General features: G+C 39.9%; 1 protein-coding gene across 8 annotated transcripts in view; it reads left to right on the forward strand.

The window, feature by feature from the left end:
- NUP93 (nucleoporin 93) overlaps nt 1-23815 on the forward strand; it is a 128313-nt gene that overhangs the window by 67623 nt on the left and 36875 nt on the right. For 6 of the 8 annotated variants that reach the window (XM_060000872.1, XM_060000873.1, XM_060000874.1 and 3 more), the window contains one exon: nt 21679-21741. In XM_060000872.1, the coding sequence (XP_059856855.1) occupies nt 21679-21741 (63 nt within the window). Of the gene's footprint in view, nt 1-7489; nt 7517-21678; nt 21742-23062; nt 23247-23815 lie in introns of those variants that run through there. The other 2 variants (XM_060000879.1, XM_060000877.1) reach the window with 2 other exon arrangements.

Consider the following 23815-nt stretch of genomic DNA (forward strand, 5'->3'; position numbering starts at 1 on the left):
GATGGCAAAATAGTAGAACTGGAAATGGAAATGTTTTAATCACCTCAGTAGTTTGCTGGAGGATTTAGTATGTAAGAAGCATGTTAGTAAAACTGGACCATTGTTTTTTAAATGATTTTCACCTGTGTCACTGCTGGAAGGATGGTGGAGAGAATGGTGTGGGAAGAGCAGATTTTAAAATCAGCCTAGAATTCAAAAAACTGTCTTAGAATTGCAGATCGTCATGTTCCTGTTGTAGAGATGTGGAGGGTACAGTACTGAGATGGAAACCTGAGCCGAGGTTCTTACAGGGAAGCATAAGCTCCTGGGGCCTAGACCAGGCCATCTGTCCAACTTGCCTTGGTTGTCTGTCCTGACCTAAAAGTGGTGGGTGATGAAAGGCAGGGCCTCCTCTCACCTCTCCCACCCCATCATGTAGGACCAACATCCCATGGGAACTCAGTCACCATGTTTTCTGTTGCAAATTCATTTTGTTGTTATTTTGCATATAATTTTTAACTCTTTTTTTTCTTATAAAATTTTTCTTAGAAAAATTTCAGGAACTTATATTTTATATGTCAGTGAATTTGAAATTCTGACCAGATAATGAAATATATACAGGTTTTCCCTTGTTTAAATTACATTGAGGATTGAGTAATTTTAGTAATCCTTTTCTATTGAGGAGTCTTTTTTTTTTTAATCAATTTCTGGCCTCATCAGTGTTTTCTAGTTAATAACAGAAATGGTAAATAATATGCAGCAAAAAAATTGCATGAAAATTGGGGTTTTAGTGTCTTTTCTCTAAAATAATAGTAATAATATGATAGACCTTGCTTTAGGAAGCAAATCCAAACTCTGAATATCTGCATTTATTAAAGAAATCGTGGGGCGATATTTAGCTTTAGTATTCCTTCAAATAACAGCTTCCCTACTGAATTTTTTTTTTTTCCTACTGAATTTAAAATAGAAGTTGTTTAAAAGAGTTCTATTTACAATCAACCTGGTAAGAAATACATCTGTTGTGTAAAGTACATTGGTAACAAAACTAGCAAGCCAGAAGCTGTTCTTTTCTATCCACCATCATCCTCCATGTAAGAACTTCAGATTCCATGAAATAGAGTCCATCAAGCACACACCCGGCCAGGTTTTGTTGGTACAGTGTCCTATAGTGCTGTGCAGAGAACTCAGGCCCTGAACCCAGGACCTGGAGCTGTGAGAATCTGAGTTTCTCTGTGCCTTATTTTCTTAATCTATGCCACAAGGGAAATGAGTCACCCCTGAAATTTTATGGCTACAACGAAAATGAGTCTGTATTTACTGTATTATTTCATTTATTATTATTGAGGTAGAAGTTCTTCATATAGTCTACACGTTCTTGCCAAAATCTCTTGTTCCCTTTATCTAAATACTAAGGCTTGATTAGATGCTGTGAGTGTGTGTGTGTGTGTGTGTGAGTGAGAGAGAGAGAGAGAGAGAGAGAGAGACTCAGACCCAGACCCAGACCCAGACCCAGACCGACAGAGAGCTCTCATTCTGAATTTCTGAAACTTGGGATTGCAGTAAATTGCCCTGGAGGAATATTTGAGGAGAGCTGCTTCCTCCTCCCATTTTAGCCCATTCCCATTAGTAACTGCACTTACTGAGGAACTACTTCCCAAAAACATGTTTAAAGTGGAAATCTTACTTCTGAAATTACCTTCACCTACCTGCCTTAAAGTTTCTGGCCCACTTCTAAACTGTGTTCCCACCCCTTTTGGCTTATAGGCTTACCAAAGCAGAACCCTGCGCTGGGCAGCAGGAACTCATCAGCTTCTCAGGCAGAGAGCTTTCTTTTTCCCTGTTGTTTCTTGACCCCTGAGCAGACAAGTTTGCATTTGAGCAACAGAGAGTGGACCTTAATTTGTTTTACTGTTAAAAAAGATGTGCAGACATCCTCTGACTCTTTAGTGACTGCGTAAATCTAGTGGTCCTCACTTAATACTCAAGGCGAAATGTCATTGATAAAATTAGCAGGTTGCTTTTTCATTCTCAGCTGATTTGTCAAGACAGATCAGCTGTGAATGCCACACCACTGACTTTGGCTAGGACCATCTCATTTTCCCGGAACCTCCTTGGCTCTAGATGCAACTGAGAAGGAAGCCGACTTTGGGAATTGAATACTGTTGGTAATATTGCTTAGTCACAAAGAAGAATTTGGTGCCTCTGCACATTGGCCAAGAACCACCTCAGCATTTGTCTTAGTACCTAAGGTTGCAGTCATCTCAAGGAGCTGAAGAGATTTGAAAGAACAAACAATAAGCGAAAGTAATATTTAGCTCCCCTTTAAGTAGATGCTTCCATCTCCCTGGGTGGGGCCTAGTGAACACTAATGAAAATCAATGAAGTGGTTTTGTTGCATGCGCATTAAGGACAGCACTATGGTAGGCACTGATGACAATTAGAATAAACATAAATTCTGGATACTGCCCCCTAGAAGCTCATTGTTTTCTACCTGGAGAGCCCAGACTAACATTCCTATATAATAGGGTCAAACTGTCCAAAACAGTGTAAAGTGACTGGCAAAACTGAATGGGAATGACATGAGATTCTACATGCCATACGGAGTTCAGAGGAGAGGAAGGGGGTAATGACGAATGACTTCAAGGGTGATTGGGGAAGATCCCCTGGAATAGTCAGGATCCCAATAGGCCTTGAAAGATTAAATGGGCTTAGCTTGCAGGAAGTGAAAGAAGATATGAGAGTAATAACCTGAACAAGGTCAGGGAGATGAGAATAGAAGTTATGTGCTAAGAAATAAAGTCTGTCAGTGAGGGGGGGATCAAATGTGAAAGGAGTGACTGCCAAGCAGTGGAGTGTAGGCAGTACATGCTGTTAAAAGTTTTGGAGTAGGTAAATGTCAACACGGAAGGAGGGAGGGTGTGGAAACACTTATGGAAGTTATTAGCATGGCCAGTGGAAGGATACCTGCTGCGGTGTTGTTCAGAGGCAATTGCAGTAATCCAGGCACAGTGATGATGGCCAGGACCAGGTTGGTGGCCGAGAAAACGGAGAGGAAAAGATGTGTGAGAGACATTTGGAATAAAACATCTGCCGCACTTGGTGCCTGATGGGCTTAAGAAGGATGTTCAGAAATAACTCAAGGTTTGTGGCAAGAGAAGGATTGGTGCTGTTGGTCGAAGCTGAGGAATTAGGAAGGTTAACTAGATTGAGAGTTGAGATTTTGTTTTAGTTTCTGATGTTCTGGCAAGACATCACCATGGAAATGCCCCTCAAACACTTAAAAGTAGGATAAGAAACACTGCTCAGAAAATAGCTCCAGACAGAATTTTCCAGAGCCACTGGTCTAGAGGTAAGAGTTGTGGCAGTGCAAATGACTGTACAGGACAGGAAACATATAGCATGGGGCAAGGGACCAAGGTCTCAGCAAGGAGAGAGGAGCCAGGAGGAGGTTGGTGATGGAGGCTGGGAAGGGAACTGGGAGCCAGCTGTGCCTCAGAAGACTAGCAAGTAGGGGACAGTGACTGCCCGACCTCATGTGGCCTCTCATTTTTAACTCTTAAAAGCACTTAGCCACCAGTGATATTACTTGATCTTCCCCGCAGCCCAGTGAGCCTGGCAGAAGGCAGAACACAGGTAACCAGCGTTCTGTAAAAGCTTGATTTCTGGGTAGAGCCCTGCATATTGTTAATGTACTTTAGAGCTTTACAGTTGTGCACTTGAACTTCACCTAGTGATTTTTTATTTATTTTATTTTATTTAGTTAGTTTTGGCCGCACCGCGCAGTATGCGGGATCTTAAGTTTCCTGACCAGGGATTGACCCCGTGCTCCCTGCAGTGGAAGCATGGATTCTTAACCATTGGACTGCCAGGGAAGTCCCCACCTAGTGATTATTATAAGAACCATAGTATTTCAGTGGCTTCCTTTTTCTACTCTATAATCTTATTTGTTAATGGTAACAGGTTTGTTTGTTTTTTTAAACGAGTACTAATGCCACCCCTTAAAAAATGTCTCCTCATCCTTGGTGTGTTTCAAGCATGGGCCTAAGGAAATTGGAACTGTTTTCCCCCCTCCTTTTTTTTTTTTTTTTAACCTTCTCAGATCTTTCAAACCAGTTAACTACATGAGGGAGAAAGTCTGAGAGTCTTTGGAACCTGGATATCTTAAGTTGGAGGAAGTGTTCCTACTATTTTCGGAATATTTTTCCTTTCTTTCTTGGTCCTATACCTGTACTTTGCTAAGAAGTTCTTTAATGGACTAACTGGGAGAATCTGTAGAGAGATGGAAATAAAAACAACAAACTTGAAACTTCTATTAAAGATTCTCATTACAGTGAATTCTAAGGAACTATCTAAAGGCATACTTTGTTGGAATTTTGTATGGAATATTGTTTAAAAATTCAAGCCCTCACCTGAAATTTGGAGATCTTTCAAATACACAAAGACCTAATACACTTTGGTCATTGTGATAGTAAGATCCATCTGTCTTTACACTTGGATGTCTACGTTTTTTACATAGAGTGTGTGTGTATCTGATGTACAAATTAGCTGCCGTTGTAGTTCAGAATGGTGCAGTGTACAGAGGATTTTGAAAAGATTGTATCGATCCCCTTTGGTAGAAAGAATCAGACATCATCTTTGCATTTGTATAAGCAGGCACATTTATGTCCCTTATATTAATAAGTGCTGAGTCCACTACTTGTCTGTCCTTTTCTCTTTGTTTTAGTTTTTGGTGATTAGGGCTATATAAAGGCAAAACACAGAATTAAACAATGGACTACCAAATAGGCATTTAGGAATGGATTAACTCATCTAGTGATAAATCAATTGGAAAAGTACCTCCTTTGTAAGGTGGCTTCTGTCCAGCGTTTTAATGATCTCCACATACTTATTCGGGCTTGGAGTCTGAGGCAGGTTAGTTAACACTTCTCAGTAGTCTCTGCTCCGAGGTCCTTTGCAGTCAGAATATTCTCCAGTTCATCTGGTCTCCTTGGGATATTCATAGATTAGGGAAGACTGAGGCTGAGCTTGTTTATGGTTTATTCTAGCATAAAGATCTATCCTCTGAATGTATTTCTTTGGCCATAGTGGCATGGAAAAATGTGGTTCCATGACATGGGTTTTTTAAGTAATTGAAGGGGGTTTTCTCAGTCCCCTGTAGTGAACTTCAGATGTCTCCCTCAGGAATAGGTTTTAACCATCAGTGAAGTGGTTTGACTGTAACCAGACTGAGGTCTTTGAGTTCTTTTTTTTCTTGCCCCTTCCATCCCCAGGCAGAGACTCCTATTGCTGCATATCCGCTGTGTTCCAATGCTGTATTTATTTGATCAGAAACAAAAGAGTTTGCTTCTTGCACTGGTTCAGAGAGAGGTCCCCCAGGATTGTCTTTTGTTCAGTAATTGGAGCATAAGCTGAGCCTGGTTAATTTCAAAGCTACCCCCAACACGATCCCCTCTCCCTCCTTGTGCGGTTTTGAGTGCTAGTGCTATCTTGTATTGGGTCTGGAACAAAAAAGCTTGAGTTGTTGAATGTTAGCTACAACTACTGTGACATCTGCTGTGGCACCAAATAGCACTGTTGGTGCAGTTAATTTTAAGTTAGGAGAAGAAACAAAACTAGAAAGCTCTTCAGCCTTACAGCTCTTGTTAACACATGCACCTCCAAATTATGCATTTGGTGCTATCGCAATGAATTAAACAAAGGAAATCATGGGTTGATTTTTATGTTAGTAACATAAGTTCTTTCATTGTTATTCACTGTTCAGACACCAGTGTGTTCTTATGTTCATTCTTTTTCCCTTTAGTTTTATTTTTTCAGGGCAGAAACGTCTGAAACATCTCAGCTATGAACATTTAATTGGCAAAAGTTCTGGTATAAGAAATACAAGTTGATTATATTAGTTATTTATCTTTTAAAGCAGCAAAGCCTGTAACCTGGTTCTGCTTCTTTAAATACCAGAATGATTATTATAGATGAATAAGAACCTTAAGTAGCCAAATTCTAGATACTAAGTAGCCAAGTTAATATTTGTATAAAAATGTGTTGTGAAATTGGCAAATCATGTGTCCTTCAGGTTCCGCAGTATAGGTATTGGTTTTGCAGCCAACACATTGCATCTAAGGGTTTGTGGGTTTTGTTTTTGAAGATGGAAGGGTCTTTTTCTCGATTTTTCTTTTGCAATCTGCACCGTAATGACCGTCCACTACCTTACTGGCCTGACTTTAATCATCTGGTGCCTGGTTCTCAGTGCAGTTTCATCTCTGCTTTTGCACAAGCTTTCCTGTAATTGCACAGTTGTTTGCTGCATTGAATTTCTTTTAGTGACAATAAAAAACACATGTTAGTATTTTGATGTAGTCTTTAATTTTCAGGTTATACATTAAAACACGGAGGGAAAAAAATCCTTTCTGAGGAACATTTTAAAAAGCCATTACGGTAGTATGGGAATATTCATTATTTACACATCATATATTTTTCCCTAAATGTTATACAGAGAAGTGACAGTTGAGCTGAGCATATGTTAATAAAAGGTCTGCATTTTCCTGTGTCACTGACAGTTTCATTGGCTGTATATTCCTGAAATGCAAATAACCTCGGTTCTGTTCAAAGCTGTAATTAATCTGAATAGTTATTTAAACAGTATCGAAATATTTTAACTACTGAGAGGCCAAACATATAAGATGGTGAATTTACTGTTCTGTTTGAAGGACAGTGCACTTGATGAGGGTACAGTGATCTGAGATGCTTGTGGATGTTGGATCTACAAATTCTGTAGGCTAAAATGGCAGAATCTGCCTGCTGCTGTATAAAATCTTTTAACCACCATTTATTTTAGCATCATGGCATGTGCAAATTCCTGCTGCTCAGTTAAGGGACCAGCTTCACAACTGGTGTTAAAATCTGTGGCCACAGCACTGCATCACAATGCAGCAAATGCATTTTCCACATTAACCAAACATGACAGCTGAAGCGATTATTAACCATGCAAGATGTCGGAAGTCATCAAAAATTCACATCAGAGTAATTGCAGTGGCTTGGGTCAAAAAAAAAAAGTATCATAGCATTCCTTGCCTACATGTTGTCTCTCCCCCTCTTAAATCTTAACTTGGTACAGTCCGTTAACAATAAAATACCCTTCTGTAACCTATAAACTGTTACTCCCATCAGTTTGTGCTTTCAAACTGATGGCTGACTTCTCTGAATTTGTGTGGAGCAGCACAAATAATGATGCTGCACCCAGGGGCTGTGTGCACCCTTTTTAAGGGGACCCTGCAATCTCATTGTCTAATTAGACTCTTTAGTGCTTCAGTCATATCAGCATTTGCAGGGTGTTCTCTTTTCCTTTTTCTTCTTTCTCTCTCTTCTTTCTCTCTTTCCTCTCTCTCCTCTCCCCTCCTCCCCCCTCTCAATTCTGGCTGTTCGAAGTGGGAAAAACTTGAGCTCTGGTTCCAACAGAGCTCATCCCACACAGAAGGTATGGAAGAGCTGCGTGACCAACAGCGTCGACCGGTCTGTAACTCCTTAAATTTGAGAGCTGCAGGTAGGATTGCCTATGTTTCGTAAAGAAATTAAGATTATTGCGCCCTAGTAAATACATTGATAGCATGTAGTTGCAGTACCTCTGAAAGACAAAGTCTCGGTTTGCCTAAAATTTTGAGATGAATTCAGAAGCATTTAACTCATTCAGTAGAAAAAGTACTTGATTCTTCTGATAATTATTCAGATTTGTGCCCTGTCATTCTACATTTTTCTTAAAAAAAAAAAAAATCTGTTGGGTGGGGCAGAGAAGCATTTGCTTAAAGATTTAAATAGTTGGTTATTTAGGATTTTTGCAGGCTTCATCTTTAAGTAGTAAGTAGTGTGGTCTTTCTTTAGGATTTTTTTGAAAAGATGCATACGAAGTGCAGAATTCTTACAAGAGGTAAAATATTAAAATAGAATTTTTCTTTGCTAAAATTAGATCCTTCTTTGGGATTGTAGGTGAGTGTGTGTGTGTGCGTAGATGCTTTACCAAGGAATTCAGTCATTTATATTTTGTTATAGGGAAAAATTACTATTTGATATATCTGGAATTATTTCACAAGAAATGCTTTAGCACAAGGCTTTAAAATGTGGATTCTTAAGTATTATCAAATGTAGGTGATTTGAATTTAAGATAGTTACTTTTCCTATCCTAAATTCATCCTCAAAAGAGTATGATATGAATGCTTTAAGTATACTTCCAGTTTTTGGTGCAGAGAATGTGATTTGTGTAAGTGAAATGAAAAACTTCCCAAGTCACGTAAGCATTATCTGGAGGGTGGTAAAATTATAAATGTTGCCTATACCACTTTTAATACCTTGATTAATATCAGAGATAAAATACTTTTAATTCAGCATTAAAAAGCAGCTTGATAGTTGTCTTCCCTTAAAAACAAGCCCCCCCCCCCAAAAAAAAGACAATGATGTATAGCTTTTTACCCCAAGGAATGTATTTGTATCATGGGACCTGTAGGGTCTGGACTTCTTTCCAAAGCGTGTACTTGGAAACTGCTCACCTAGTTGAGAGATTTAGCTCCCTTCAGAGGTGTGGGACTTTCTGTACTCTTAACAATAGGAAGACTTGAGGAGCTGTCAAGTGGGGAATAGAAGAGAGCTGCTCAGGGAAGGGAGAGGAACTGTGAGAATTTCACTTGTCTCGGCGTTGGAGGTCTGGATTTACCCATGACTAAGATTCCTTTAAAACTCTGACCCAGTGCAGCATTACAGAGAATTGATTTCTGGGATGAGACAATGAGCTGTGGTTTGCATTTTGTAAAGATGGAGGAAACCTCTAACACTGACCCTGTATGGGAGATGACTCAGTTATCTGTGCCTTGGTACAGTCGCAAATTATTTTCCTTTGTCTGAAGTGGGAGGATGCCAGTGCCTTCATCAGAGCTCCTTAATTTAATGTATGGAAAATGTCTCAGCCACCATTTTTAACAATTAGCTGTATCATGGTTGAGGTGAGCTGGGTTCTGAAGGCAGCTGCAGGGCCATTTCATTTACATTAGATTCTGTGGCACGAGAGCTTTGTTACTGTAAAACTCAGAAAATGAAATTGCACACTGCATAAAAGAGTTCTGTAGGAGGGTGGAGAGCATTCCCAGAAAGAAAATGGAATCCTTTTGTCTACAGTAAGTATTTCTCATACTCATAAAGTGGTGGGAGGTTGAAAATTTGTCTTTGGTTGAATGGGCAAAATAGACTTTAAAATGAACGCTGCAAATATTAAAGGTATAATACAGAGATTGTTAGATGTATTTTTTTAATGTATGTGTTAGAAACCAGGTGTGATATATATTGGTGTGTGTGTATATATATATGTATATATACTTGAAATATAGGTTTTGTGAGTGGTTTTAATACATGCTTTTAATTAAATATTCATTGGTAATTTAAGTTAATGAAAGGTATGAATTTATCAGTAGTCAAAGATGAAAATGACACTTGAGAGAAAAAAGAAATCTAAATATGGTATATTTAAGAGAGTCCAGGCTTCTTTTCACTGTCTTTTATAGTTTATTTTCCATTTATGAAGAAAATTGCTGGATTTTATTGTTTTTGTTTTTTTTAAGAAAATGCTTCCATGTTAATGATCTATAATAGCTGATTAAAATATATAAGAAAAATGTTTTAACAAAAGAAGATTTTATCTTAAAAGATCAGTAGATTGAGGGCTTTCACTCTCATTAATGGGGATAATTTTTAGTGCCTTCTGTTTAATTAATAGTTGTGACTTCAAAGCTACTTGTGGAAAACTCTTGTTTGTGATTGTAAGCTTAGAAAATCTTGATTCTTAAAATTAATTGGATTTGACTCAGCTTATTCCTTTGTTCCTTTATGCTGTTACTAAGAGGAAACAAGTGGATTTTAACTTTGATTTGTGTGTTTATCTTTTTAAAGGCACTTAACCCTGAGGAATTTATAGTAAGTGTATTTTACAGTAAACTGTACCATGAAGAATTTGCTCAAAATGCTCTAGTAGCTGTTTCAGGAGTTGAATCTTCACAGAACTAGATACCTTTTAACTTGATATCAAACTGATAAAGCCAGCTGTTCTTCCAAGTCTTGTTGCACTAGCTGTTGTTCATCCTGCTCACTGAATGCTGTTTTCTCTAATTAGGAGATGTCTTTGAAACTAGGGGAGAGGAGGATTTTCACATCAGTCTTTTCATTGAAATAAGAAGGCTCAGTTTTCCTAAGCCCTGTTTAGAATCCCACAAAGATTCCGTAAATCTTGCATTAATCTTATGCTTGTAGCATAAGAGCCTAGATCTCCATATAATTTTGTTAATCCTGAGAAGGACATTTAATATATTAATTGTTTACTATATAATGGAATGCAAAGGGATTCTTTTCCTTTGGTTTTTTACAAGGCTTGCACTTTGAAATAAGACTTTTAGGGCAGCAAATTAGAACTCCATTTTAACTGCATCTTTGCTTGCATAAATGTTTGGTTGGATGACATAAAGGGTATCACAGAGGCTTCCTTTGAAATTTTTAAAGTAAAACTTGGTTGAAGATTCTGGTCTTATTTTCTTTCTCTGGCTTTCTGTAAGCTGTGTACCAGGTACTCTGAGGACATAGCAGAGACCCAGTTGCTTCCCATTTTCTTTACCCCCATCATGGTCTACTCAAGTTTGGCTACTCGGAAGAGGCTCTCCTTTCTGGTACTTGTAGGGGATTCCTAAACCTCTTCAATCTGAAATTTTAGCCTGGCTGGTAGTAAAGAGTCAGAGGTTGGTTCTTTTTGCTGCAAAAAATATATTCATACCAAACCTTTGAATGCTCTGGCAGTGCCAAAATGTAGATAAGCAAGCCTGTTGGCCAGCCCGCTAGGAGACGTTCGTGGCACTAAGATGGCAGTGAGGAAGGAGTAAAATGGCGTCCACCAGGAACACTGTGATAAGAGGTGGACCGCACGGGTCATTTTCCTTCAATCAAATTTGAAGATACCTCTAGCAGCACTGCCTGCCAATTTACAATTACTTTTTATTCTGTTAGAAGATAGAAATTTTGAGGTTTTCCTGAACTAAAGACTTAATTAGCACTTATATCTAGATAGCTTCTGATTGTTGCTTTCAAGAACTTGGTGAAAAATATGGATAAAATAAAATTTTAAATAGCTATTTTCTATTAATACTTCTGAATTTCCTTGCTTTGTGCTGTCTTCTTTTTTTAATTGTGAAAATGTACTCCTTTCAATATAGGATGAATTTTCAGAAAACAGGACAGTATGCTTCTGCTTTATGGCAAGATGAAACTAGCATTCCTATAAAAATACTTTGTCTTTGATTCTGATTTTTGTTCTAGCTCTCTGTGGGCTTTGGTTATTTTAAATATTAAATATGTGTTGGCTGCCTTCAAAAACAAAGTTTATTGTATTTCTTGTGTGGTTTTAAGGTATGGATTATTTCAGAAGTGAACTATATAGTCATGACAATGCTAATTTCTTACCTGTTCCCACTTCTCATGGAGTTGGAATTTCTGGAGCTGGCCTTAGAGTTTATGTAGTGCAGTCAGCTCATCTTACAGTCAAGTAAAGCAAGGTTTACTGTCATTAAACAGCTTTCTCAAGGTCATACATCTGGAAAGCAGTCAATTTTGCCTAAATCTAGGCCATCAGACTCGTAATCTGTGCTGTGCCTCTGCTTGCATTTGACTCTTTCTCTTTGTGGGCTTACTGGTTGGTGATGGATCTAATGGATTGAGCTTACAGCAAAGTCTGTCTTTGCTTTAGCAACCTACTCACAGAGATAGATGTTCCTTCGCAGTCTTACCGGAAATGGCTTATTGAGCTGTGCTTGGAGTCCTCCTGGTCCTTTGTTGTAGATGGTATGCATTTATAACCAAACAATTAAAACAAGATATATCCTGCAAGTCAAGCTTTTTAGGTTCATTGTGTTGCTCCACATGAAGGGCGAAGTGCTTGTCTTCCGGGATGGGCACAGGCATTCTGACATGTCCTCCCAGCAGATCACTCCTTTATCTCTCGGTCCCACAGTGCAGGGTTGCCCCTTCTCCTCCGAGTGTGCATGAGCTGGGTGAAAGGTTTTAGCTCCCTGTAAGTTTGGGGCAATTTGTGTTTGAAAAGTGGTCTTGCCCTCTCCTTTCCTGTTGCTTGTATTTGCCATTTTAGCTAAGCAGTGTTTTATGTTTTCTGTACCCGTGGTGACAGTGGTAGTGCATCCTGCAGTATTCCCTCAGCTCTGACAAGGCAAAGTCAAAACGCTTCCAAACTTAATTAAGAGAGTGTGAAATCCCAAGTACTGTTAGCAAAGGGGTACCATGACAGATTCCATTTAAGGCAACGGGAAGTTATAAAAGAGAAAGTCTGTTGTTTTAGTGGTCTCCAGACAAATGAATTTTTGAAAAACAATTTCTGAATAAGAAGAAACTGCAGCAAAACCAAAGCTCCGTTTTCTGTGACAGCCATGATGATCAGTGCTCCAATCCCATCAGCATAAACAGTGCTGCATAGCGGGAGGAGCTGTGATTTTCGACTGCAGTGTAAATGACTGACACCGTGTACCAGCAGGGAATTAATATGACACGTGGTTCCCAAACATTGTCTTGACTAACCGCGTTCCTTATGCTTGCTAAGTAGAACTCAGGCTTAATCTGAGTGCTGTGGAAACCAGCCTGGCAAAAACCACTCAGCTCCCACCTGAGTGCCTCAGAGACACACACTCTGCTGTCTGTCTTTCTCATGGCCCCCAAATCTTGCTTTTGTCTCCTGTTTCCAAAGGGAAAAGACACTAGATCTGACAAAGCAGGCAACCTATATATTTTTTTAAATAACATGGGGTTCTTTTAATAAGTTCTTTTAGAGTGGTTTTTGGGGGCAGTGGGAGGGGGCTTTGGCCATGATAAGGGCCGTGATTGATGCATTCCCATTTTATATTGCAGTGTGGTTTTAGTACTCAAAGTTCTTTGAATGTGGACTAATTCATCTCCAAGATGGAAATCAGTTCCCCAAAGACATATTAAAACATTTTATCATCCCTTAATGTATCCTCCTTATCTTTCCATCACCTAAGAGTGGCTATGGGTTTAATATTTTTTAGATCTGTTCATACCTTTGGGTAAGGACAGGGTTCTTCAGCTGATTTTTGAAGCCACACATACTTTGGCACACTGTTTATTCCATTTGCAAAGCTAGATTGAAAAGTTTTCTCTTCAGAATCCTCCCTGTTCTTGTGTCCCCAAAGGGTGGCTCTAGCAAGTATGCTAGTTTGGGGCAGGGTGGGGCAGGGGTACGGGTTTGGGGGGCAGGGAGAGGAGATAAAATGCTCAGAGTTGCTGTCCTTGCTTTCTCCTGTGGGGCCACCTCAGCATTCTGAGAGCAGTTGGCTGGCTGCTCTCCCTCCCTCTCTCCCTCCCTCTCTTGGTTTCTAGTTTTCTTGCTCCTCTGCCCCCCCTTCCCAGGAGTGGAGAGAGAGGATGGCCAGCAGAGGTCCAGCGACTGCAGCATGGCACATCCTGCTGCATCACTAGGGTGCAGGCTCTGGCTAGTTTTCTGGAAGTGGTGAGGTATCAGTGCTGAGCAAGTCACATCCTCCCCAGACCTCTTGTGACCAGCAGGGAAAAGTTGCTTACACAACCCTGAAAGGTTATTGAAGGGCTCTGCTGGATTTGAGAGGAGGGGGCATTTCTGCTGAAAAGCATTTTCCCTCCCTAGTTGACTAAATGGCCATCATTTTTTATTTTACTCATTTATATTATGCCCTTACTACTTGCTCCCCCTCTCCATAGAGTCTCCCAATAACTGAGCTGGACAGATGCTTTCCTTTCTTTGATGGCCAGAGATAGATAGCAGGGATGCCCTGGGCCCTCTAAAAGAGACAGAACTGGCTTTGCAGTACAAGAGACTTAAATGGCCCTCACAGGATTGCAGACCTTAACCTTGGCCTTATTCTCCAAGTGCAGCAACCAGATGTGCTAAGCAGCCCCAGTTTGATGCCTTGGTGTAGGAGTAGGAAGAGGCATTCTAGTAGTTATATGCCTACATTGTGTTGGCAGGGGAGGTGTGCTGCACATCCTTGCACCCCTCACCAGTGCCCTACAGAAATGACATGTAGGGCATTCTCAAAGCTGACCTTCTCCTTCTGGGTCATAGTGAGTCCTACTTCTTATATTCTTTCTTTACCCAGTGATGAAAATCTTGGAAGTTTGGGTGTTTGTTATATGATAGTTATTTCCTCCTCCCCCTCCCTCCTTTCTTTCCTCCCCCACCTCCTCTTCTCTTCCTCCCCTTCCTCCTCTTCCCCCTCCTCCATTTTCCCTCCTCCCCCATCTCCCCCTCTCCCTCTCCTAAGATGGGAAGGCTAATTCTTGAAGCTGTAGGCCTGAGGTCCTTGCTCCTTTTCCTCTCCCAACTCCCCTTCCTCTTCTCTCTCCCTCTCCACTCCTCCCCCTTCTTTTTGTTCTTTTGTGGGATGGAGAGGATAATAGGTAGGGATCCACAAAGGCTATTAGACGGACTTACATGAGTGGCTCTCTCGAAGGCTTGTGGCTTTTCCAGAAGGCACAGGGGAGATGGAATTGTGTCACAGTTGTGTTGGCATGGCTGCAAGAGATCAGGCAAGCCAGTACACTTGAGTCGGAATGCTGCCGGTAAGGTCCTAGGTAGGCCCAGGAGGAAGCACTGCTCAGAGCTCTGTATTCTTGGGTTTAGAATCTCTTTGCACACGTTGAGTTCTCTTCAGCCTGTGAGAATTTGTAGACCATCTTGTAAACCAATTTGGATTATATGGGAGCAAGTGATTTGCTTTGCCTTAATGGGCCCAAATCCATCATGTAATTGTGTGACCCTTTGTTTAGGCCAGTAGCAGAAACCATGTATGAAATGGGACCCTGCAGCCTAACAGTGACAGATGGCCTGGTGTTCACACAGCACCAAGGTCTGCCACCTGTGACTCCAGAGCTGCCTGTAGGCCAATGGGTCTGCTGAACTGGCAAATGATGGGACAAACTCCACAGCCACTCTTGCAGGGTCTGCTGCCACCTGCTGAATGAGGGTGGCTAGGCTTTTGCATAAATGCACAGTGAGAAATCATACAACAGCATTAAAAATGTATTACAATTGACAATGTCAGATCTACCAGCTTAGCACTGCTTTCTGCAGGGGTATTTTTTGAAGATATATATATATATATATATATATATATATATATATATATATATATATATACACACACATATAATTAAATTTTAAAGAGATATATATTTTTTAATTTAATGCAGTCTGAAAAAATATTTAATGCAATCTGTGAACAAACAATTTAAAATATTAAAATTTTGGTAGAAAACAAGCAGTAGAACATATTCTGAATATCTGAGTTGGAGAATAAAGCTTGGATTTGCTATTTAGTCTGTATTTCTTACAAAGGGAGATTCAGTCTCTCTTGGGCCTTTTAAGCTGATGTTTTATATACTCTTATTTTAATGCATTAAATATTGATCTAATAAAATAACCAGGCATGCTATAAAACCATTTGAATGTTCCCCAAATTTTGAAAATGCCCCAAATTTTAAATTTCTCTGTTCATCTTTTGGGCTTTCAGTAAAGAATATCTCTTTGCACCTGAAAAATTCCTTGAGGGTTCTCTGTAGGCACCACAAAGGGAGCTAATGAAAAGCATGTCCACACCATCTGATAAGCCCAGCAGCTCAAGTGCTGGCAGGATTTCTGTTGTGCTCATCTGAAAACAGTATCTTGCTTTGTCCTTCCTCACTTTCTCCTTTAGTAGTAGTTTTACCTTTGTAAAAATTTTACCCAAGAGAAGACTTCAGAAGAGGTCATTCGTTCAGAAATTGGGAAGAAGGTTTGGGAGAGGTTAAGGGAGTGGTATTTTATTCAGAATGAGCTCGAGCAAAATAATGGCTACAGCTCATATTCCTGTCTTGACAGAAAGCGGACACTTCTCCATTTCACTATCTGAAGTTCTAAGGAATACTTGTAATGCTTATTGGAATTCTTGTTTCATCTTGGAACAGACCCTCTTGATTATTCTGTTTTTTAAGTTTATTTTTTGCCCTGCTTATTTTTCTTTCCTTTTTCATTGCCCTCCTAGCTCCTGCTTGTGTCTTGGCAATGTTTTTTCAAACCACAGTGACCATTAACTACGGTCACTGCTTACTTGTGTTAATATTATTTGGATTTGGAATGTTGGTTATTGACTGCCTATAAATTTGTATATATTTTATGTATTAAATGAGAGAAGAGACAAGATTTTTTATAGCACTCACCATGTGTTTTTGTCTCATGTCAGATACCTTCTGATAGAAAGTCAGGCCTGCTATGGCTGCCTCACTTTAAATTTTGACAGGGTGGATTGCCAGTTGGTCTGTTGAAGGGGAAGAGACCTAGAACGGTCTTTTGTGTTTTGAGGGCCATGGCTTTTGTTTTGTGGGGACAACTTAGACTAATTATTTTATCTTTTTTGTTTTATTTTTTAATGGTTAGGAAGTCTGTATGCTTCAATTCAAACTGTTTACGTAACTGTTCAATAAATCACTTATTTGTTGTTGGTGGAAAGCAAAGAACTGTGAAAGAATCAATGCAGGCTCTTTTTGCCATCATACTTCCCTAGCTAAAGTGGATACTAAAATTTTTCTCACAGAGACCCTTCTTTCTTACAGCTTTCACTTTTGGAAGGCAAATAAGTGAAGAGAATTTGGCCATTTGACAAAAACAAACATCCTTTGCCCACTCACTTTTTCTACAGTCATTTATATTCTGAAACCCAGAGTCTTCATGGTGATTAAAATAAGGCAGTTTTTCATACTTGTCTTTCTAAACCCGAGCCATTTAAAAGCCAGTTTGGCTGCCAGGTCCCTGAGATGTGACTACAGTTTTGATAGGAGACTTGGCTTACCTTGCAGTTACATTCTGGGTTATTCTCAGACTGCATACATTGCAAGGCAGCCCACTTCCTCTGTTAAAGATGGAACATGTGGCTGGAGATATTACTTGTGCAGGAGTACAGTGTTTATTGTTCCACAGCAATAAATAATAATAATATTTTGGAACACTATAGAGTTGGCAGGCTAGAACAGTGATTTCTCCAGCTTTTTTGTCTGTGATCCATAGTAAGAAATACATTTAACACCATGACCCACTTCATACATACAAATAAGTATATATAATTGAAAGAAAGTTTCACAAAACAGTATTTACCCATACCACATATCTGTATTACATTTTATTTCATTTAGAAAATGCTGGTTGATTTCATAACCCAATTATGGGTTCTGGCACACATTTTGAAAAACACCATTCTAAAGGAATGCCCCAAACTTGTTTCATTCCTCACCTATGTGAAGTAGGGGAGGAAAGGAAGAAATATGCAAGCGTAAAATAGCTGTCTGGCTCATCTTGACTTGCACGGTAGAGTGGAAAAAGGTAGAAAAGGGGTCAGAAAATTTGTATTCTAAGTCTGAACTTGGCTACTTATGAACCAGGTGGTCTTAATATGAAACCACAGTGTTTTAGGGTTGATAGAAGCTCTGGAAACCATCTCACACAGCCCTTTAAGAACATACTTTAAAGGATCATCCAGTTAAGTACTATTGAGAGACAGTTTAGCATTGGGTTAAAAGCAAGCCAATGAACCAAATGTGTGTAACACACTTAGCACAAAGTAATCACCATATCCATATAAGTGTTAGCTCTTACTAGTACTGATATAAGAATTAGTATTCTCTGAGCCTTCAACTTCATCATAAACTAATAACTAAAGGGGAACTAATAACTGATGAAGAAAACAAATTTAAGGATATTTTGCTCCCCTCCTGGACTCCCATCCTTTTAGAGATAAAAGGAAATTTATGTTTATTTTCTAAATTTAGAAGTTTACTATTCCCTAAGTATTTCAGAAACAGTTGGTCTTTTGAGAGTTAGAGCTGAATTCTGCCTCTGCCTCTTCCTGGTCAGAAACTCTTGTCATGTTAGTTGAATGCTGAAATCTGTTTCTTACCTGTAAAGTGGGATTGGCGGGGGAGGGAGGAGAATGGAGTGATCATGTCTACTCTTTCATATTGTTAAAAGATTAGCAATAATGTCTTTGAATTGCTTGGAGCAATGTCTGGCCCTTGATTGCTTCTCGAATGGGAGCTATTATATGTTACAGAGAGCTTGAAACCAAAACCCATTCAAGGAGTCAGTTAGAAGAGGGTCTGTTTCCAGGACTCTGGCAGAGAGGAGCGGTATACAGATGGTAAGTCGGGGTAGTTATCTTACTTAGCAGGCCTGCAGATGTTTATGGAATGTTCTTTATTGAGTGGGCCAGCAGTAGAAGGGCTGGGTGGGAGCACTTGTTGGCAAAAAGAGGAGATATTAATGATGAGTGTCTCTGAGGGTCAGTTAGATGGCTGGCATCTCCAAGTAGGAAGTGAGCTGTTGGGCCTTTGCTTTGACCAAGAGTCTTCAGTGTGGCAGGGAGCCCCACCCAATGAGTGAGGGCACCTCCTAGTACACTGTTCACACCCCAGCTCACCGCTGTAGAAAACCCATTTTCTGATAAACTATAAAAATATATCTCTGAGATGAGGGGCCTGAGAGGTGCCTCACAGGAGGAGCTGGAAGGAAAGGAAACACACACATGGAAAAGGGAAGTAGAAGAGATCCATGGGAAACTTGGGCTGAGGCAGGTATTTTCTTGCCCAACTTATTAGTTCTTTAATTTGTTGTTCTTCCTTAAGGTATATATTCTTTACAAGAAACTAACTGCCACTAGATGGCACACGGATCCCAGCACTATTCTGACTGTATATTATTTAAGATTCTTTTCAAAAGATAGGTCACTAATACGTTGTTTTTAAAAACAAAATATGATAGGAGGGGACTATTTTACATAGGTTACATAAGCAATAAATGATGAAAGAAGGAACAAAGGATGAAAAATTAAAATTCAAAATCTATATATTTTGTGGGCTTGGTTTGTGCTATAGAGAAAGCCCAGTTGTAGAGGTGCATAGTGGCTCATGATCTTTGTTCATATGTAGGTGATGTCTGTAATTTGATTCTCATGCACAAATGCTTCATTTAATTTATTAAGTGAGATTTTTGGAAGGTAGGTTTATAAAGAAGAGAGTAATCTGCCCCCCAAAGCAGTGCCTTTTTTTCTTCTTTTTCTTTCTTAACCACTACTTGAAATTTCATTTCTTAGAAATTTCGAAATTGTGTTTCTTACAGAATATTATGTTGCTTTTAAACAAATGTGTCTGATTATTGCTTTGCATTTGTGTTTGAATTGTGTTTATGTGTATATGCGTTATACGCAGACACGGATGCAGTTAAAAGAATGGGATGGGCTGGTCACTGGCACGAGCAGAGAAGCCCAGAGAGGGGATGGGGCACTTGGCACACTCCTTGCCACCCCAGCCAAAAAGAAAAAAATGAGACCAGGCCTTGTCAGGCAGTGGTTATTACCACCACTCTGGCCATCAGCAGCAGCCATGAAAGGGTGCAACAAAGCACAATCTATGCCCTTTGTTCAGGAACAGCAGTCGAAGATAAAAGTTCTATAGCTTTGTTTATAAACTGTGACACTGTAAACTGCCTTTAGCTTTAGCCACTGAAGACCCGCTCAGAAAAAGGGAAATCATAATAAAGATTTGTTGACTTGATGTAATCATTTGCTGAGAAGGGTATGAACAAGGTCCATTAAAATCCTTCCCATGATTTCGTGTCTGGCTCCCTTGCAATGGCCAGAAACAGGCACGTGGTGAGAAGCTGCCCCCTTCTGATTGGATTACGTGGGGTCCTAGCTTCATGTGCTCTGGTTTATTGAGGCCATTATTTTAGAAGCAAGTGGCCGATGCTTCCCTCCACCCCCGCGTCCCCACCACCGAATATCAGTAGAGGTGTTTGGAGCAGCCTCTGAGTCGTGTCCTCAGAGCTGCCTGAGAGCTGCCTCAGGGACTGCCCTGGAGGAGCCGATGAGGGAACTGTTCCCCGAGCTGCCGGCCATTGTCTCTGTCCATTCCAGTGCACTGCCCAGGCTGGGATGTAACAACAGATGTGGAGAATCCTGTGAAGATTAGTAATATTTTATTTAAATATATGTCCCCACTCTTATCCAGCCCCCTACCCCTGTTTTGTTTTGTTTTGTTTTAAGAATCACAGACTTATATCTGCGACTGTTTGAACAAAATACACTAAAATGTTACAATTGTTGAAATATAAATAAGTGATCCATAAATTAATCAATTAACCATGAAAGTAAGCTTTCAAGAAAACTGTCAGATGTTTTAAAATTTAGCATGTCACTTTAAAAACTTTAGCTTAGGGGCTTCCCTGGTGGCGCAGTGGTTGAGAGTCCGCCTGCCGATGCAGGGGACACGGGTTCGTGCCCCGGTCCAGGAGGATCCCACATGCCGCGGAGCGGCTGGGCCCGTGAGCCATGGCGGCTGAGCCTGCGTGTCCGGAGCCTGTGCTCCACAACGGGAGAGGCCACAACAGTGAGAGGCCTGCGTACCGCAAAAAAAAAACCAAAGAAAACAAACAAAAAAAAAACTTTAGCTTAATTCTACTTTGTATTATATTCCCCCAAAGAGTTCCTAAAAGAAAAAGAGCAAAAACATGATTCTGAAAAAACAGATGATTTGGGACATGTATAAATACACCCATAGTGTGCTTGACACGCAGGTACCTTGCATTCCATAGTGTAGGTGGATCTAATGTATAGGGTGACTCAGAATCTTTTGTATTACAACCAAGAGTTTGATCTCTACTTATTAGTTAATGGATCATCTTCCTTTCCTACTTGGCCCCCACATCCCAGGCTGTGGGGAGAAAGCTTCACCCCTGTGTGAATGGCAAGGCATCAGCATGGAAGCCCACTCTGACTGCATCTGTCCCTTGTCCTCCTCCCCAGGATCTCAGGTTGAGCAATGAGGACAATGAATAGCAACTAGGAAGTCACCCTGGGCGTCTTTCTTTAATGTCGCCAACAGATCTAGATCTAATCAATACTAATGCTAGAGCTACATGTATTGAGCCTTGGGCCAAGCACTTGATTACATTGTCTCATTTAATATTCATTTTACATATGAATAAGCTAAGGTTTAGAGAATCTGGGTGACTTGTCTAAAATCGTCACCCATGCAAGTAGTAAATGGGGGACCATGATGTAAAACTAGGTCTGGTGTGTTATCATGAAGTTGCATTTTGCAGACATTTAACCCTGTGTGTATTAAACCAGCCTTGTGGGCCAGTTCCTCTTCACCCCACCTGTATTAAATAACCACCTGTATTAAATAAGTCATCAGGCCTGAAATAGGGAGTGCACGTAGCACAACCCCAGAAGAAAAGCATAAATAAATGATTTTTCAGGTATCCCAGCCATTGACAAACAAGTGAAAAACACCCAAACAAAGGGATGGCTGATGCCTTCCTCAGTGTTAGTAAGAAATTGAAGAATTAACTGAAAACAACAGAGAAATATAGACTGAGGAACAGTTACAGGCACTGTGACTGGCTGCATAGCCAAAGGTGTATCTATAACATGGGCCATATTCAACTTGAGAGAGTTTTGTGAGGGTGAAGGTAGGCAGGGTAGCAGTTATCCTTACGGGTGTTTTCTTCTTTTTCCTACAGTGTGTTTTTGATTATTTGAAGGTTAATTTTGTTAATTTTAACCTAAATTGTGTCATTTCTCTCCTCCTTCCTAGGGCTTCCTAAAGAATGAAAAGGACAATGCCCTGCTGTCTGCCATCGAAGAGTCCCGGAAGAGGGTAAGAAATGAACCCAAATGTATATGTATACTGTTGTGAGAGCAGCAGTGTATACTGGGGCGTGGAGGTTCTAGAAACTGGATTCTGTGTTCCAGGCCCAGCTCTCTTGATAGTTCACCAGAGGGAGTTCTACAGGAACCATTTTTGAGGAAAATACCATGCTCGTAACTCTACGTGTATTTAGTGACTGCATCTGAAACACTGGGCTGGTCAGTTAATTATTAAGTTAATCATAAAATGGAAAGGCCAGACAATTCTTTGGTTTCATTGTTACAGTATAAATGGTATTTTGGTTTCTACTGAATCAGCAGTTCAGAAAAGCAATTATGATATTGATAATTTTCCTCAATTTCTTTTCCTTTTATCACACAATTTGACTTTCTACACCACCTTTTAAATTAACAATTTCTCCAAGCTCTTTGAAACAAACAAACAAAAAACATCTTGATATTTGAGAGGATAGTAAATAAGTCAGCCAGAACAGCCATGATATGTGCAGCAATATTTCACAGCAAGCATTCCCTCAAGATAGTCAAAGATCATTTACTTTACTAACGTGAGTTATCTCCATTTGTTTGACAAGGACTAAAAGATCAAAACCTTTAGAATACATTCCATTATGGAGTAAGATTTTCAGGCCCCGGGGGTCTTTTGGGGAGGGAGGGAGGAGGAAGGTTAGTGGTCATGTGGAGTTGGTTCTAAAAATGCAGCTTTTCCCAGGAAGGAGGCTAGAGGGTTCACATTAGTCTGGAAGCAGTAGCTGTCTCTGCAAGGGAGTAGGGGTGAAGGGAATCTCTGTTTTGCTGTTTACTTATGTAAGCCTTAGATCAAGTGAAATGTATTTGTGTATTATTTAAGTAGTTCAAAAAATAAGAAAGTAAAAAAAAAAAAAATGCTGCTTCTCAGTGTGCTTTATTAAAATATTCCATACAGGTGGAAATGTCTAAGTAGGGCTGATATGAGTGAGATAGGGCCTCAGGGGGGCTTGCCAGCTCTAATTTATAAGAATATGTTTCAGAGACATTATTTAAATGACTGATATGTTTAATTATCAGAGTAAAATTCCCTAAAATTTAATTAATTATATTTTTGGCAATAGTACTTATTCCTAGAAATAGAGAAATTCACTTGATCCAGATCTGAAAATATTTTTTTTAAGGTTTTTTTTGGTTCACACTTGGAGTGAGTTACTCACCAACATTGATTCTCCTGCTGTAAAGGACTGATGAAATTAAATTAGGATTGTCGAATGCCACCGAGCCTTATTAATCCATTTACCCTGCGGAATGTGTTTCTGAAATTGGCAGTCTCTGAACGTTTTGCCATATTGAGGCTGAATGTGCAGCCAGCCAAAACATTTAAGTGACATACCACAGTGCAAAATGTGTGCATATGTGTTTGTGAGGGAGATGTTCCGGTGTTGGGAGCTGGCCCTGGTGGGGAACCTTTCACCTGTCTGGACACCAGAGGCTGCTGCTGAACAAGAATCATTTTCAAACAAAAAGGTGAGCAGCTTTTTGGCATTATTGGTGGTAATTTCACGTTTGAATAACTTGCCAATATCCTGCTGAAATGCCAAGAAAACAAGCTACAAAACCACAAATGTGTACTATCTTTTCCCATTTGGTGCATCCTAGCAAAAACAGAACAACATTATCAGAACATATGTAGAGTTTCTAAACGCCAGCAACAGCTCAATAATAAGTGGGTGTGAAGTGAAAGCAGGTTGCCCTCTTCCCTTTATGAAAATGGGGTTCGAGTGCTCCCCACCTGTTCTTAATTCAGTTGCCCAGTTCTTTCCCTGCCTTCCTTTCTTAACTATGTTCAAAGAGAGATAGTTCCCCACATAACTTGAAAGATTCGGATTTAATTTTTTTTTTTTAATATATCTGAGGTCTGCCTGTCTTGACAATGACAATTTTTTTTTTTTTTTTTTTTTGGTTGTACTGGGTCTTAGTTGTGGTATGCAAACTCTTAGTTGCAGCATGCCTGTGGGATCTAGTTCCCTGACCAGGGATCGAACCGGGACCCCCTGAATTGGGAGCACAGAGTCTTTACCACTGTGCCACCAGGG

This window comes from Delphinus delphis, chromosome 20 (genome assembly GCF_949987515.2).
Source record: "Delphinus delphis chromosome 20, mDelDel1.2, whole genome shotgun sequence".
In the NCBI taxonomy this organism is placed as follows: domain Eukaryota; kingdom Metazoa; phylum Chordata; class Mammalia; order Artiodactyla; family Delphinidae; genus Delphinus; species Delphinus delphis.